Source organism: Sturnus vulgaris, unplaced genomic scaffold (genome assembly GCF_052056855.1).
Source record: "Sturnus vulgaris isolate bStuVul1 unplaced genomic scaffold, bStuVul1.hap1 Scaffold_155, whole genome shotgun sequence".
Classification (NCBI taxonomy): domain Eukaryota; kingdom Metazoa; phylum Chordata; class Aves; order Passeriformes; family Sturnidae; genus Sturnus; species Sturnus vulgaris.
In genome coordinates, this window is record NW_028276072.1 from 2,451,570 (window position 1) to 2,468,079 (window position 16,510).

Genomic DNA, 16,510 nt, shown 5'->3' on the forward strand with positions numbered 1-16,510 from the left:
CACTTTTGCTTCAGTGCTCCCAGTCACCCCAGTGTCCCGCATTAGCCCTTCCCAGTGGTTCCAGTTTAAACAGTAACTCTTCCCATTCAAGTCCTATCAATGGGCAGACCTGATGTCCCAAAATTTTTGGTGCTAAAAACACCAATTTTGGGTGCAAAATTCCCAGATTTCAGCTGAAAATGGACATTTTTGGGCTTACCTGGAGGCACAGCTCTAGCATGGACCGCAGGTGTGGGATTAGGGATTTGGGATTGGCCTCCAGGAATTCATCCAGGACATCCAGAGCATTGGCACTGCGATCCTGGAGCAGAAATTCCTAGAATTCAGCCCAAGATTTCTCCCAAATTTCCCCATTTTAGGACCAAAATTTACCAAAATCCCCATGAAATAGAATGGATTAAACCAGGTGTCCCTAAATCCCTATTGACTTTAATGGGATAGACCTGGTGTCCATTAAGTCCCTAGTGATTTCATTAGTCGTGTCTGATGTCAAAAAATTGTGTATTGGGAGATTGATATTACAAGAGATGGGGCAACTGAGAGACGTTGTAAAAGATGGTTTATGGCCTCATGGTGTCAGTCTCATAGAAGGGTGAGACATTAAAGGTGTTACATCCAACACCATAATATCAGAAGCCACCTCATTCTTAGTTACAATGCTTTATGTTCGTCTTTTAGCCAATCCAATACTTCTGTGAAGTTTGCCAGCATCCTTTTACACCAATCATTAATTGCTTTCCTTCTCATGGCTTTGCTGCAATGCTTCATTTTTCAACCAATCCTAGAACACTTCACAAACCTACACTGATATATCTTAAACTTCTAACTAACTTTATAGCAGGTTCTATTGCTAAGCTTTACAAACTTTTACTATCTTACTTAACATACTGCTTTGCTTACATAATGCATATTTCTGCTTGCCTAAAACATATTTCTACTTGAACTAATTATAACTATATAACTTTCTCAGTCGTGGCCCTCAGCAAGACCCATGAACGGAATCAGAAACTTTAGATATTAATTATGATTGAATTTTTGAGATGTTTCTTAGCAAACAATGGTCCTGCCTTGATTTCCCTCTCGTCTGGTCCAGTTCATTCAGTAGTTTTTCAACTCCAATTATAGAGAAATATGACAAAGACCTTCTTAGAAATATCCATTCCCATTTTCAAGGCTGTATTTTATTACTGTTCTCTTTAGAGTGGAGGTGATTGCAGCATTCTGTGATTGATATTTGTGAGAAATGGATTTGTAAAGGATTCTCAAAGCCTGACTGAAAGCTCACTCAGTCTTGTACATCTGGATGCAAACTCTGAGATAAGGTGTGCTGACTCAGAATGGCCCTGGAATAGAGAAGACATTGCTGAGAGAGAGATTGAACGAGAAACAAGTTTCAAACAATGGCCTTACAAAAAGATCAGATATTTTTGAGAATTAGAACTGTGAAAGATGCATTGTGGCAAGAGCACATGGGGTAGAATACTAGGTGATTGGTGTTAGGATTATTAGCACCATTGTGTGGCAAAAGCTAATAGGCTGAAAGAATTTCTAAGGTATTGTAACCAGGAAATAACTTGGCTTCTGATGGAATGGCATTGAGTTTTACATGTCTTATGTTTCACCCTTCAAGGAGACTGATAATGGAATAAAATCTTTTAAAACCTTTCTCAGTTTTCCTGTCTCTGTAGAGTTGAGATTTTCCAACAGTGCTGAGTCCCTGAACATCAGTCCCTGAAAGGGAGCTGAAGGAAAACTTCTCAAGAACTCAAAGTCATATTCAAACTCCAAAGTTTATTGAAGTTTTAATGGATTCCACTGAGGGATATGACTCGGAAAATGTCCCCTGATTCCTGTTTGAGCACAACACTGGAGGCACTGATGACAGGTGAGGACAAAGAAAGGAAAGGTATCTGTGATGCTGAGCAAACCTGGATGTGTTTCAGGAATGCAAAGGGCCAAGGGCTGAGCCCCAGCCCCTGGCAAGGCAGATCCTGTCCCTCCCTCATTGCTCAGGGCTCTTCCCGGGCCACTGGGCTCTGGCCATGTGCAATGCCAAGGGCAGCACCATGGGGCGGCCCCTGCCAGGCTGCTGAGCAGGGACAAGGAGGCAATGAGGCCCCAGCACAGCAAGGCTCACTTGTCCCCTGCTGGCCTCAGGCCCAGGGCCAGCCTGCATGGCCCAAGTGCTGCAGGAGTTGGCTGTGTCAGGGCCTTTCAGCTGCTGCCCATCCCTGTGCCCTCTGCAGCCCAGGCTGTCCTACGGTGTCCATGCCCTGCACCAAATTAGTGTTAAGGAGTCTTATTCTGATATTTTGGAGATTTGGTGACAGCAGGGCCTCACAGAACCAAGGTGTCAACTGTGACACTATGGCACCCCAAGGAACAAAGGGGCCTTTTGACACTGTGGGAGTTCATGGAACCAAAATCCATTTTGAAAGAGTGGAGCCACATGGAACCTATGGTCCCTTGTGACACTGCAGGTCCAAGGAGACCATTGTGGCACTGAAAAACCTCATGGAACCAAAAGTCCATTGTGACAGATAAAGGCCTCATGGAACCAAGGGGTCATTGTGACACTGTGGGGCCACATGGAACCAATGGTCCATTGTTCTACTGCAGATCCAAGGAGGCCATGGTGACACTGTGGAACCTCCTGCAACCATGGGTGCATTGTGACACTGCAGGGCCTCCCAGAACCCAGGTGACCATGTTGTACTACAGAACCTCGTAGAACAAATGGTCCATGGTGACATTGCAGAACTGTTGCTGAGAGTATGAAAGCTCATGGAACCTGAAGTTCATTGTGACCAAGGGGCCACTTGGACACTGAGGATCCAAGGAGACCATTGTGACACTGAGGACCCTCATGGAACCAAGGGTCCACTGTTACACTGTGGGGACTCATGGAACCAAAGGCCTATTATGACATTGCAGGCCCTCATGGAACAATGGAGACAGCTATGAAACAGAACCCCAGAATGAGCGAGGTTGGAAAGGACCTGTGAGATCATCTAGCCCAACCTATGACCTAACATCACCTCACCAACTAAACCATGGCTCTGAGTGCCACGTCCAGTCTTTTTTTAAATGCCTCCATGGGTAGTGACTCCACCACCTCCCTGGGCAGAAGATTCCAGTGCCCAATCACTCTTTCAGTGAAGAATTTTTTCCTGATGTCAAACGTGTCCTACCCCTGGCTCACCTTCAGACTGTGTCCTCTCATTCTGTCAGTGGTTGCCTTGGAGAGGAAAAAGACCCCCACCTGACTACACCCTCTGTTCAGGTGGTTGTAGAGAGTCTCCCTGGAGACCATTGTAGCCATTGGGGCCATTGTAGCACGGCAGGGCCTCATGGAATCAAGGGGACCACAGTGACAGTGTGGGGCTTGGTGGGACAAAGGTGCCATTCTGACACCATGGAAACAAGGAGAATTTTGTTACAGTACTGGGCATCATGGAGCCAAGTATGTCATTGTGACACAGCAGGGCCTAATGGAACCAAGGAGACCATGATGAGGCCACGTGGAACCAAAGGACCATTGTGGTACTGCAGGGACTCATGGAATCAAGGCCACAAGAGTGACACTGTGAGCTCCAGGGAACCAAGAGGGCATCCTTACATTGAAGAACCAAGGAAACCATAGTGACACCTTGGGGCTCCATGGAATCGAGGGGCCATTGTGACCCTGTGGAGTCTCATGGAATCATGTAGGGACACATATTGAGAAAGCAAGAAAATTAGAGCCTGAAAAATATTCCAGGCTGCAGCTTCTCAGCTCTGTTCCCAGCCAATAAGCTCAACGCTAGGGAGAATTTCTCCCAGGGTGATAATTTGGTCAAAATAAAAAAGAATTAATAACAAGATAGAACACCTGTTGTGGTGCCTGACCAGGCCCTGGCAATGGGGTGTCTTGTCTCTGAACCAATCACCTTTTCTCTACTCTTGGAATTGCGAGTCATGCTATAAAACCAAGTGTGTTTCTGAAGAAACTCGTCTCTTTCTTCCTGTCATGAAAGACGACCATGTAGCTATGCATTTTATTTCTGCTGCACTTAAAGAGTTAAAACCCCTTTCCACAGCTGCAGGGAGGTGCTGAAGGGTCGTGCAGGGACGTTGGGGATCCTATCAGAACTTTTTGGGGAATTGATAGGGTGCCCCTCCCTGCCAAGCCTGGCGATCGAGGGGCTCAGTGTGTTGGGGAATTGGGGTCATTCAGAGTTTCTAGGGGGCATCAGGGATACTGGGGTGACCTGGAGGGAATTGAGGGTCGGGTGGAGGTTCAGGATTCCCGGAGGTGGATGGGGAATCAAAGTCACCCCTCCATTTTTCCTTTGCAGATGCCAGGAAACACCAGGAAAGGTGACTGCAGGCTCTGACCATGATTTGTGTTTTCCCCAAACTTCCAGGACCTCCCATCCTCTTCCACACATCCCCTTATTCCCACGGAGCCCCCATGGTGGAGGATCCTCAGGTGACCAATGTGGAGCTGCAGGGGCCACATGGGCAACCATGGGAACCCCGTGACATCTGTGACATTCTACAACAAAAGTTGTGACCCTCGGGGAAGTGGGAGGCACTGGAGTGATGGGAAGCCCCCATAGTGGGGGCAGAGATTGGGCAGCACCCAGGGCCCCTGGGCTGGGGGAAACTGAGCCCGCAGTGACCTCGGCTGGGGGTACTGAGAGCTGTGGGGAGAATTTTGAGGGTCTTGGTTGGGCTCCAGGGGGATCACTGGCTGGGTTTTCAGGAATATTGATGTGGCACTGGGAGATCCTGGAGGGTTCAGGGAACTCTTGGAGGGTCATGCAAGGATGTTGGGGGATCTTTCTGAGGTCCTGGGGGAGTTTGAGGGGTGCCCCTACCTGCCAGGCTTCGAGTTTTGTTGCTCAGAGGGTCGGGGGCACGGGGGGCAATGGGGGCACTGTGGTGGTGCAGAAGTTCTGAGGGATTCAGGGGTGATTGGAGTGTCCAGGGGCAATAAGGGGTGCAGTGGGAATTTTTGTATCCCATGGGTTGTTGGAGCTGCCAAGGTCCCAGGCAGGGTCAGGGGTCCCGGGGTCCCCATGGTCACTCCCTCCCATTTTCCTTGCAGCTGCCAGGAAGCCCCAGCACAGGTGAGTGGGAGGGTCTGGCCAGGACTCCCCTTTCCCCCCCTGCCCCAGACGCCACCCAGAACCCCAGTTATCCCCATAGGACCCCCTGGAGGAGGGGGCAGTGATGGACCCCCATGTTGTGGGCACTGAGTGGGTAGGGGGTGAGTATGGGGGGGGTACATGGGCACGTCACCCACGGGTGTCACCCCCACCCAGGTCTCCAACCCTGGAGTCTCTCTCAGGTCCCTGCCCAGCACATCCCCCAGGTGACCCACACAGAGCTGCTGGGACCCCAAGGACGACAGCAGGACCCCGGTGACATCTACGAGAACGTGCTGTGACACTGGGGGCACTGGGGGTTCCTTTCCTAGGGCACCCCCCCTTTGGCCCCCCCCAGGCTCCCATGGGTGCCCACCCTGACCAGGAGGTGGCCACGAGTGGTGGGTCCCATCTGGGGCTGCACAGAGCTCCACGTTCCAGTGCTCCCAGTGCTCCCAGTATCCCCAGGGGCTCCCCATTCCCTCCCCCAGTGCCAGGGGGCACAGGACCCTTGTCCCTCTCATTGGACACAAAATGCAGCTTTAGGATTAAACTGGGAGAAATGGTTTTTGTTTGTTCAGCTCTGCCTGCTCGGCTCGGACTGAGGAGGGTCCCGGTCAGGTTGAGCAGATCCTTTTGGGATTTGCAGCAGTTTTGGGGCTCTCTCAGTCCCTTGGGCACAGGGACCAAATGATCAATTGCTGCATTTCCGGACTGGTTCCCTCGCAGCTGCCCCGCAGGGGGGGTTTCCAGCCAGCCCTGCTCTGAAAACCATCAAAGGCCCTGGCAGAGCCACTGCTGGGGCTCACACCGGGTTTTGTGCTCCTTGCAGGGCTGAGCAAACCACAGCCACGCCTTTTTCCCCCACAGAATTCTCACCTTTGCAGCAGCTCGAGAGCTGCGAGAATCAAAGCCAAGGGGGCAGGGGGAGCCTCAGGTCCTGGCTGCCACCTGGGGCTGGCCAGAGCAGGACTGGGACAATGCCCATCCCTGTGCAGTGGCGAAGGTGAGAAGCACCAGGAAACGTTCCTGGCAGCCACAAAATCTTCTTTTGGGCAGAGCTGGGGGGCATCTGACCCCTAAAATGTGTCCAATGCCGCCATAGTATCCCAAAATCCCAGGGAGAGGCAGCAGCGCTGTGTGTTTGTGCACAGGGATGGTTTAGCAGCACAGTTGAATTTTTGGATCCCTGGTGGTAATTACAACAGCTCCTTAAGGGTCTGAAGCACCTGGAGCAGATCAGGGGCATTGGCCCAAGCAGCTCCACTTTTACCCCATTTATCCCTCCGAAGCCACTGCTCCTATCCCTGGCTGTCCCTGGAGCTGCAACTGCAGCTGCAGAGCCCTCGGTTCTGCGGTTCTGCTCTCAGACTCCTCCTCCTTCTCCTCCTCCTCCGCCCGTGGCTGCTGTGTCAGGACCAGCAGTGGCCCAGGAAGACAAGGAGCTCCAAATGTGGTGGGGAGCCCCCTGAGGAGGCCTGGCACTGTCAGCAAGGAGCACCTGCTTTCCTCAACATCGCAGGGGAATTCAACATTCCCAAAGATGCTGTGCCTGGGCTGCAGGAGAAAAAGGGAGTGAAAGGCCGAGGGTTTTCAGGAAGTGTGGTGTAAAGCCAGGAGAGGTGCTATTGAGCACCTGAGACCTGCCTGGGGTTGGTGCTGCCTTCTTTCTGTTCGGCATCAGGGAGAGCAATCGCAGGAGTTTAGCAGGGTGTGTGCCTGGCCCTGGGACACTGCTACGCTGCCACTGGGCACTAGGAGCCAAGCTGCTGCCTTCGTCTGTCCTGCCCGGGCACTGCCGGGGATGGTGCCGGGACCGATTGGTGCCCCTGAGTTTGCAAAAGGAGCGATTTCCTCTCGTCCCCCCCGACGAGGCCGCCATGGCCCCTGAGGGGTTCGAGCAGCACCGGGGCGCCCCCTGCTGGCTGTGAGCGCTCCCTGCAGCGCCCCCTGCTGGCTGTGAGTGCTCCCTGCAGCGACCCCTGCTGGCTGTGAGCGCTCCCTGCAGCGCCCCCTGCTGGCCGTGAGTGCTCCCTGCAGCGCCCCCTGCTGGCTGTGATCGCTCCCTGCAGCGCCCCCTGCTGGCTGTGAGGGCTCCCTGCAGCGCCCCCTGCTGGCCGGGAGTGCTCCCTGCAGCGCCCCCTGCTGGCCGTGGTCATAACTGCACAAAGATGAACTGCCCTGAGCGGGTTGGAAATTTCTTTTCTTGTGTTGCTGTTTGTTCTGTTCTGTTCTAGAACTTTCCTAGCAATGAACTGTTATTCATTTTCCTACATTTTTGCCTGGAAGCCCCATAAACTTCACACTTAAAAAAATTTGGAGGCATAGGTCCTCTTTCCAATCCAGGAGAGTTCCTGCTTTCTATGGCAGGTGTTTCTCTTTTAAATCATGACAGTTTCCAACTCCTGGGTTCCAGCATGAATGGGGCAGGCACTTCAAGAGCAGACAAAGTCAGACACTTGGCCACCTCTTGCTCTGCTTTTTAAGCCCTTGGGCCACCAAGGGCCCTCTGCCAAGGTGGGACTCCTGGTCCCTCAGGTAATCAGGAGCTGGGTTTGGCAGAGCGTCACACTGTCCCCAGTGTGCTATGGCTGACAGACTGAATGACACATGGGGCCCTGTGCCACCAAAAGCAAGGCCTGACCCAGCCCTGCCACACACAGGTGTTCCAAAATATTTTGAGACATCAAACTTTTCCTATCCCTGACACCCCACCCTGTGCCATGGCCTGATCCTGACTGCTCTGGAAAAGGGGGAGGGTCCAGAATCCCCAAGGCCCTTTGGGACATCATCATGTGGGGAACACAGCACAGGAGGGGTTTGAGACAGGGCAGAAGGGAACCCAGAGCACTGGTTTTGAGTGGCAGCCCAAAATTGGAGAATCCCATTCCTAAAGCCCAACAGAGCTGAACAAAGAAACACCATCTCTGGCAGTTGAACCAAAAAGCTGCATTTTGGTGCCAGTAAGAGGGAAACGAGTCCTGTGTTCGCGTGGCACTGGGAGGAGAGATGTTGAGCCGTGGGTGTCCTGGGAGTGCTGAGAGGGGCATTGCAGAGGCACTGGGAGTACAGGGGTACTGGGAGAGAGAATGGGAACCACCTGGATCGACTGGGAGCAATGGAGAGGCACTGGGAGGGGAAAGAGGGAGCCCTTGGGGGTACTGGCAGCACAGTTTGGAGGGAATGGAGAAGTCTCTGAGGGTACTGGGGGCACTTGGATGTGGAATGGGGAGCCACTGGTGATACTGGAAGGGGGAGTGGGGAAATCCTTGTGGGTTCTGGGGTCATGTGGAGCTCTGGATGCCCTGTGCTGCCTCACACTTGTGCCCACCTACCCGTGAATGTTGGGCACCCACGGGAACAGTGCAGGGGACACACATGTGTGGCTGCCCATGGGTGAGGTCCCCCAGTGCCCCCAGTGCCCCCAGAGCCCCCCAGTGCCCAGCCATGCCCCGAGTGTCACAGCACATTCCCGTAGATGTCCCCTCATTCCCGCAGTCGCCCATGGGTTGCTGGCAGCTCCACATAGGTCACCTGGGGATCCTGGAGTGTGGTGGGACGGGGGGACGCTGCAAGAGACACAGGCTGTGGCATCTGGGCAGGGGGACACTCATGGGTGACGTGTCCCTCTGCATGTGCCCCAGCCCGGACTCACCCCCCGTCTGCTTGGTGATCATGACGTGGGTGTACAGCACCTTCCCCTCCTCTGGGAGGGCCGGGGGCTCCGGGGGCGCCCTGAGGGAATCAAGGGGATGTGTGGGAGGGAATGGGAAGTCTTGGGGGTTGGGGTCAAAGACGAGAGTGTGGTTTGAGCCCCCTACTCACCTTTCCTGCTGCTTCCTGGCAGCTGCAAAGGAAAGAGGGGAGGGATAACTGTGGGGTCCCCAGGGTCCTGACCCTTCTCAGCAATCCTGAAATCCGACTACACCCTCAATATCCTCCAGGACCCCTGAGCATCCCTGATGCCCTCCAGAACCCCTGCTCTGTTCTCTGGACCCCCAGAGCCCCCTGAAGCTCAAGCCTGCCAGGTATGGGGTAGCCTCCACATTCCCCCAGGATCACTGAAAGAACCCCCAAAATCCCTGCAAGTCCCTCCAACACCACCCCAAATCCTTCAGGACCCTGACCAAAGGTCCTGAGCCATCATTGCCAAGTCAGAGGCTCTGGGTGCCACCCCATCACCCCAACAGGCAGGTGGTCCCCCAGCTCCCCAGGGTCCCCATGGTCCCCATTGTCACCCACCCATGTTGTTCCACCGATGCCAGCGCACAGCTACACCCAGGAGCAGGACCAGGAAGAGGAGGGACCCGCCAATGCCTGCGGCCACTGCTGGGGACAGAAGGGACACATCAGGGTCACCTGTCACTCCAGGGGTCCTGCAATCCCAATGACCCCGTGTGATCCTGCACCAGGCTCTCTACATGATCCCACCTCTGTTCCAGTGTCCAGTGGTTCCCTGTGGTGTCACCTCCAGGGCCAGCTCTGGGCTGAGTGCCTGGAACACGCGGTGCCCGTCCTGTCCCAGCTGGTTGGTGGCCATGCACTGGTAGGTGCCTGAATGTCCCACATCGATGTCCCCAAGATCCAGGAGGGGACCCCGGCCCACTTCCTGCCCATCGTGCAGCCAGGTGAAGGTGACAGGGGCTGAGCCCACCTGCACCGAGCAGTTCAGGGTCACAGAGTCACCTGCATGCACCTGGAGTGCCGGGGGACCAGGGGCGATGGTGGCATTGGCCACGGGCACTGCGGGGACACAGACAGGGCTGAGGCCGGGGACAGGTTCTGGCACCTGGTGAGGAGGGATGAGGGAGTCTGCATGGTGACTCCTGGATACAGAGGGTCTCCTTCACCCAGGACAGTGACCCCATGGTGCTGGGGGTCATCATGAGGTGTGGGAGGAGAGCATGTGATGGATGAGGAGTGGGGGATGAAGATGAGATGAGGGTGAGGGGAAGGTGGGATGAGGGATGCCATGTCCAAGGGTGGGGATGGCTGTCACCTGGTGGGGGGCACAGAATGGCGTGGGTGGGATGTGATGGGTGCCATGAGGAACATCAACGGGGGCATCACCCCAATGCCAAGGGTCTCAGTGCTCTGGGAGGGTCACGCTCAGTAGCGTGAATGTGACATGATGTGCAGTGGGGAATGTGACAGCTGGGCTTAGGGATGCATGGCTTGGATGTCCTGGGTGGGGATCCCTGGAGCCAGAGGGTCCCTGTTCGCTGGTCTGTGACACCAGGGCTGGCACTGTGAGCTGGGCTGGGGCTGGTGTGGGGGGGATGAGGTGGAATTTGGGATGTGTGGAATTGGGGATGCTGTGGGTGGGGTCACCCCCAGCCCAAGGGTTCCACTCACCCACGACAGTGACGTTCAGAGTGGGGCTCTCAGCCACGCTGTCCCTGTTGCTGGCCTGGCACTTGTAGTGGCCGCTGTCATTGTCCCCAACGTGCCGCAGCTCCAGGCGGGGACCGGTGCCCAGTGGTGCCTGCGAACCCTCCCGGAGCCAGGAGAAGGACAGGGGACCTGTCCCCATGGCCACTGCGCAGCTCAGCACCAGGTGGTCCCCCAGTGCCACCTGTCCCCCGGGGGGCTGCACCGACAGGGACACACCAGAGAGCGGGACCCCTGTGGGGAGGACACAGGAGGGACTGGGGACATGGGACGAGTGGGGGACAGCAGGGAGCAGTGAGGGACTCATGGAGAGGGAGGATCAGAGAGGGCTGGGGGGATCCCAGTGAGGAAGAAGGGGGCACAGAGACGGAGTGAGGCTTGGAAAGGGGTGGAAGGATGGGAGATTCAGCGAGGGGACACATGGAGAGGGTTGAAGGGAACCACAGGGAACGGTTTAGGGACCCAGACAGGGATGGAGGGACCTGTGGACAATTGAAGGGCCTCAGAGAGGGAGAGAGGAACCCAGGGATGGGTAAGGGGACCTGGGAGGGATGCAATGGGCAATGGGGGGACCCAGGGAGAGAGCTGGGAAGGAGGGGGGGCTCGCAGAGGATTGAGCAGGGATGGGAGATCTGGGAGGGCGGTGGGGGCTCCCCGTGCCCATCCCCACACTCACTGCGCACCGTGACGCCGAGCCGGGAGCTGCTCTTCCGCACGGCCCCCCCCTCGGAGAGCACCTCGCACCCGTAATTCCCCGAGTGGGAGACCCCCACGGCGGGCACCAGGAGCTGCGGGGAGCCCTGCGGGCCCTGCAGCATCTGCCCGTCCCGGTAAAAGCTGTACAGGAGGGGGGCTCGGGGCCGCAGGGGGCTGGGGGTGCTGAGGCAGCTGAGATTGAGGGGGGACCCCTCGGTGAGCTCGGGGGGACCCTTCAGCACCGGCACGAGCTCTGGGAAGGAGATGGGGGTGGCGACTGTGACTCTGAGTCCACTGAGAAGTGGCTTTGGGGGTGTCAGGATATTGGAGTTGCAGCCGTGGGAGTGCTCACCGTGCACTGTCACTGTCACCGGTGCTGACAGTGACATTCCTGAGGCCACCAAGCCCTCGCAGCTGTAGCGGCCGCTGTTGTGCAGCTTCAGGGGGGGCAGGGACAGCTTGGCGCCCCTGAGGGACCCCCCTAGATCCTTCCCGTCCTTGTAAAATCGCACCCTGGTGGCAGGGTTGTCCTGCCAGCCCCTGCAGCGCAGTGTCACCGTGTCCCCCTCCAGCAGCGCCCGTGCTGGCACCTGCAGCACCAGCGGGTCTGTGGGACAGGAGGGTCCCGTGTCACTGAGGAGCCCGAGACAGGTCCAAAGTGGGTGCCCACGGCACCGGGGACATCTGGCTGGAGTGTCCACTGCGCAGGAGGGTCCCAGGGAGCAGCCCCGTGGCACAGCTGTCACCACGGGAGTCCCACCACACTGGGGTGCACTGGGATGCACTGGGATGCACTGGGATGTCCCTGTGTGCAGGGGACAGGCTCTCGCCTGTCACACGAGGGTTGTGAGGCCACCCACGGAGTGGAGCCCACCCAGAGTTATCAGGGAGCCACCCTGAGCATTTCAGATCCCCCCTCACCATTTGACACCATGACGGGGGGGCTGAGCCCACTGCCGGGTCTCTGACACTGGTAGGTGCCACTCTCGGTGACAAGGAAGCGGTCACGTCCCTCCTGCCCCCAGCGCCGCCCGTCCTTGTACCAGGTGGTGGCACGGGCGGTCCCCGAGGCCTGGCAGGTCAGTGTCACCCGGTCCCACAGCACCCCCGGAGTCCAGGGGGGCTCCACCAGGAGCTGGGGGGTCTGGGCACCTGCGGGGGACAGGGGACACCAGCCTGCCAGGGCCACCAAGGGGCTGGGGACAGCGGGGTGGGGGAATGGCATCCCCCGAGGACTCACCAGCGAGGCTGAGGGTCTGGGCTGGAAGGGAGAAGGGACAGGGCAAGGTGGAATTGGCTCCGTGGGGACAGGGTGTGAGGCTGTCCCCGAGCTGTCCCCGTGGGGACACGGCTTCTTGTGGGAAAATGCCCGGGCACGGTCCCCAACAGGTCTGGAGAGGCTCCCAGGGGACAGCTCTGTGTCACACGTCCGGGTGGCACGGACGCCTCGGGGACAGGGACACCACGGCCAGCCCGTGCTGGCACAGCTCACCCCCGCCAGCCCCACGGCCACATCCCCGTGGTGCTTCTCCCCTTGTCCCTGTCGCCACAGCTGCCCCAGCCCCGTGGAGCCAAACCTGACATCCCTGTCCCCAAAACTCTGTCCCCCATCCCTGTCTCCACATCCCTCTCATAAATCCCAGTTCCCCTTTTCCTGTTCCCAGGGCCACCCCAAAACCCCGGACACACTGAGGAGCCACTGGCTCTGTCCCCCACTGGCTGTGCTGGCCTTGGGGACCTCAGGGGACCCCGCAGCCCCCCTGTGCCCCCTCTCCACCCCTCTCTGCCTCACCAGGGCCCGTCCCCAGGGTCATCAGGCCCGTGCCCGGGGCACTCACCCCACAGGAGCAGAGCCACCTTCCCGGCCATCCCGGTGTCCCCAGCCATGGGCACTGGCTGTCACTCACTGCTGTGGCTGTCCCCTGTCCCCTGGCTGGCGGCTCTTCGGATGAAGGGACAGGAAGCGAGGTCAGCTCTCGTCCCCATGTGTAGGTGGCCCTCGGTGGGGGCAGGGTGAGACAGGATGGGGGCAGGGTGGGGACCTTGTAGGACATGGGGGTGATGGTGGGACATGGTGGGGACAGGATGTTGCCGGAATTTGGAGGCTGAGGAGGTGCAGGGAGCCAAGGATGGGTGTCCAGGGGACTGGAGTTCCAGGGATGGGAATGGGGGTCCCAAGGGTTGGGTGGATTCAAACTCAGGGATGAGAATCCCAGAACAACGTGGCCTTCAGGGATTTGTGATCATGGGATGGACCCCAGGGATTGGGATGTCAGGGGAATGGGAGTCCTGGGGGAATCTTGGTCCCCAAGGGAAGGGAGGGGTCCCAGGGGCTGGAACTACCAGGATGAGGGTCCTTGGGAATGGAGATCCTGGGCAGTGGAGGTCATGGCATGGGGGTCCCAGGGAAGAGGGGACAGAAGGAATGGTTGTCCCATGGTTGGGTTCCCAGGGGAATGGGGGTGCCAGGGATGGGCAGTGCCTGGGTAGGCCCCATGGGTCACCACTCCTACCCTGGGTGCCTCAGATTTTGGGGTGACCCAGGGCCCAACGTTGCTCCCCTGGAGTGTTTCCTGGGCAGGCATCACATGGGGGTCCTGAGCAGCTCTGCTTCTGTGCCCTCCCCACGCTTGACTTTTTCCTCTCTTTATTTCTCTGGTTTCCTTATTTTCTTCACTTTTGTGCCATTCCCCACCACTCCCAGTTCTTGGCTCAGAAATCCTGGGGAGCAGCTGGGCAGAGAATGGGTTGGGGGGGAATCCAGGGAGGGAGAAAAGGGGGTGAGGGGTCTCCAGGGAGGGGTGGGGAGGCTGTGGGGGATGGGGGTGTCCAGCTGTGCTCCCCAACACTTTCACTTTCTCTCTCCTGCAGCAGAAGGAAGAGGCTGTTTGTGCTGAGAGTCACACAGGGGGGAGTTCTGTCCTGGGGGGGCACATCCAGGGGTTCCTGTCCTGAGGGGATCCTGTTCTGGGGGTGACACGTTCTGGGCAGATTTTGTTCCAGTGGTGACACATCCCAGCAGGGGAGATCCTGTCCTGGGGGATGGTGGTTCTGGGCAGGGTCCCTGGACACATTCCCTGAGGAAGTCCCTGTCCAGGGTAGGGCACGGGGGGCCCTGCCAGCCCCCTCTGTCCTCAGTGGGGCACTGTGACCTCTGTGACCTCTGGGGTGCCCCAATTTGGGGTGTGACCCGGCCACTCTACACCCCCTCATTGGCTGCCCCCACCCATCTGGGAGCCCTCAATCCCCATTTGGGAACCCTCACAGGTGCAGCACCTCGGCCCCATGCCACAGCCCACCAAGATCATTCTGTGGGGGAAAAACCCCAGCAGGGATGAGTGGGGAGGGAAGGACATGGCCTGGTGCCAGTCAGGAAGGGCACAGACACCCCAAAAACACCCAAAGCCCACCCTCATACCCAAAACCCCTGCAGGGTCTCAGTGCTGGCAACCAGGAGATGGATGAGACCCTGCACATGGAACACTTGTGATGCTCTTGGGGGGCTTCCCCCTCCCTCTCCTGCTCCCCAAAATCCCCTGCATGACATTTCTGTCCTGAGGGCTTAGGAGCTTTGGGTTTATTGGGTTTTGGGAGAAATTCTGTTCCAGACATCTCCATTTTCACTTGACCCCCGCAGGATCTGACCCGGCAAGAGCAGCTTGGGAATGGAGCCCCAGGCAGGAAGGAGCTCCCAAACTGCTCCTCCTTGAAGCCAGTGGCCATCCAAGTGTGGGGCCCAGCCTTGGCCCAGCCCAGGGCACAGGGATGGGCATTGGCCAGCCCTGCTCTGGCCAGCCCCAGGTGGCAGCCAGGACCTGAGGCTCCCCCTGCCCCCTTGGCTTTGATTCTCGCAGCTCTCGAGCTGCTGCAAAGGTGAGAATTCTGTGGGGGAAAAAGGCGTGGCTGTGGTTTGCTCAGCCCTGCAAGAAGCACAAAACCCGGTGTGAGCCCCAGCAGTGGCTCTGCCAGGGCCTTTGATGGTTTTCAGAGCAGGGCTGGCTGGAAACCCCCCCTGCGGGGGCAGCTGCGAGGGAACCAGTCCGGAAATGCAGCAATTGATCATTTGGTCCCTGTGCCCAAGGCACTGAGAGAGCCCCAGAACTGCTGCAAATCCCACAAGGATCTGCTCAACCTGACCGGGACCCTCCTCGGGCCGAGCTGAGCAGGCAGAGCTGAACAAACAAAAACCATTTCTCCCAGTTTAATCCTAAAGCTGCATTTTGTGTCCAAGGAGAGGGACAAGGGTCCTGTGCCCCCTGGCACTGGGGGAGGGAATGGGGAGCCCCTGGGGATACTGGGAGCACTGGGAGCACTGGAACGTGGAGCTCTGGCAGCCCCAAATGGGACCCACCACTCGTGGCCACCTCCTGGTCAGGGTGGGCACCCATGGGAGCCTGGGGGGGGCCAAAGGGGGGGTGCCCTAGGAAAGGAACCCCCAGTGTCCCCAGTGTCACAGCACGTTCTCGTAGATGTCACCGGGGTCCTGCTGTCGTCCTTGGGGTCCCAGCAGCTCTGTGTGGGTCACCTGGGGGATGTGCTGGGCGGGGACCTGAGAGAGACTCCAGGGTTGGAGACCTGGGTGGGGGTGACACCCGTGGGTGACGTGCCCATGTACCCCCCCATACTCACCCCCTGCCCACTCAGTGCCCACAGCATGGGGGTCCATCACTGCCCCCTCCTCCAGGGGGTCCTATGGGGATAACTGGGGTTCTGGGTGGAGTCTGGGACGGGGGGGGAAAAGGGGAGTCCTGGCCAGACCCTCCCACTCACCTGTGCTGGGGCTTCCTGGCAGCTGCAAGGAAAATGGGAGGGAGTGACAAATGGGGACCCCGGGACCCCTGACCCTTCCTGGGACCTTGGCAGCTCCAACAACCCATGGGATACAAAAATTCCCACTGCACCCGATTCCCACTGTACCCCTGATTGCCCCCAGACATTTCAAGCACCCCTGAATTCCCCAGAACTTCTGCACCACCACAGTGCCCCCATTGCCCCCCGTGCCCCCGACCCTCTGAGCAACAAAACTCGAAGCCTGGCAGGTAGGGGCACCTCTCAAACTCCCCCAGGACCCCAGAAAGATCCCCCAACATCCTTGCATGACCCTCCAAGAGTTCCCTGAACCCTCCCGGAGCTCCCAGTGCCACACCAATATTCCTGAAATCCCATCCATGGATTCCACTGGAGTCCAACCAAGACCCTCCAAATTCTCCCCACAGCTCTCAGTAGCCCCAGCCGAGGTCACTGCGGGCTCAGTCTCCCCCAGCCCAGGGGCCCTGGGTGCTGCCCAATCT

At 57.7% G+C, this 16,510-nt stretch overlaps 1 protein-coding gene across 1 annotated transcript; it reads right to left on the reverse strand.

Moving 5' to 3' along the window:
- Positions 1 to 4,221: 4,221 nt before the first annotated feature.
- LOC148219339 (Fc receptor-like protein 4) lies at positions 4,222 to 13,033 on the reverse strand. Its single transcript, XM_088157733.1, has 7 exons — positions 13,012 to 13,033; positions 12,141 to 12,371; positions 11,572 to 11,826; positions 11,200 to 11,472; positions 10,488 to 10,757; positions 4,863 to 4,940; positions 4,222 to 4,250 (listed from the first exon to the last, which is right to left on the reverse strand). Exons 1-7 carry the CDS (start codon positions 13,031 to 13,033, stop codon positions 4,222 to 4,224), a joined length of 1,158 nt encoding a protein of 385 aa, XP_088013859.1.
- Positions 13,034 to 16,510: the final 3,477 nt, after the last annotated feature.

Bases quoted from the DNA above. Each gene is read 5' to 3' on its own strand.
- LOC148219339 (XM_088157733.1), bottom strand. From the start codon at position 13,033: ATGACCCTGGGGACGGGCCCTG. The intron at 11,827-12,140 runs GTGAGGGGGGAT...CCTGTCCCACAG, and splicing joins CCCCGTCATGGTGTCAAATG to ACCCGCTGGTGCTGCAGGTG. The intron at 4,941-10,487 runs GTGAGTGGAACC...TGAATCCCTCAG, and splicing joins TCTGAACGTCACTGTCGTGG to AACTTCTGCACCACCACAGT.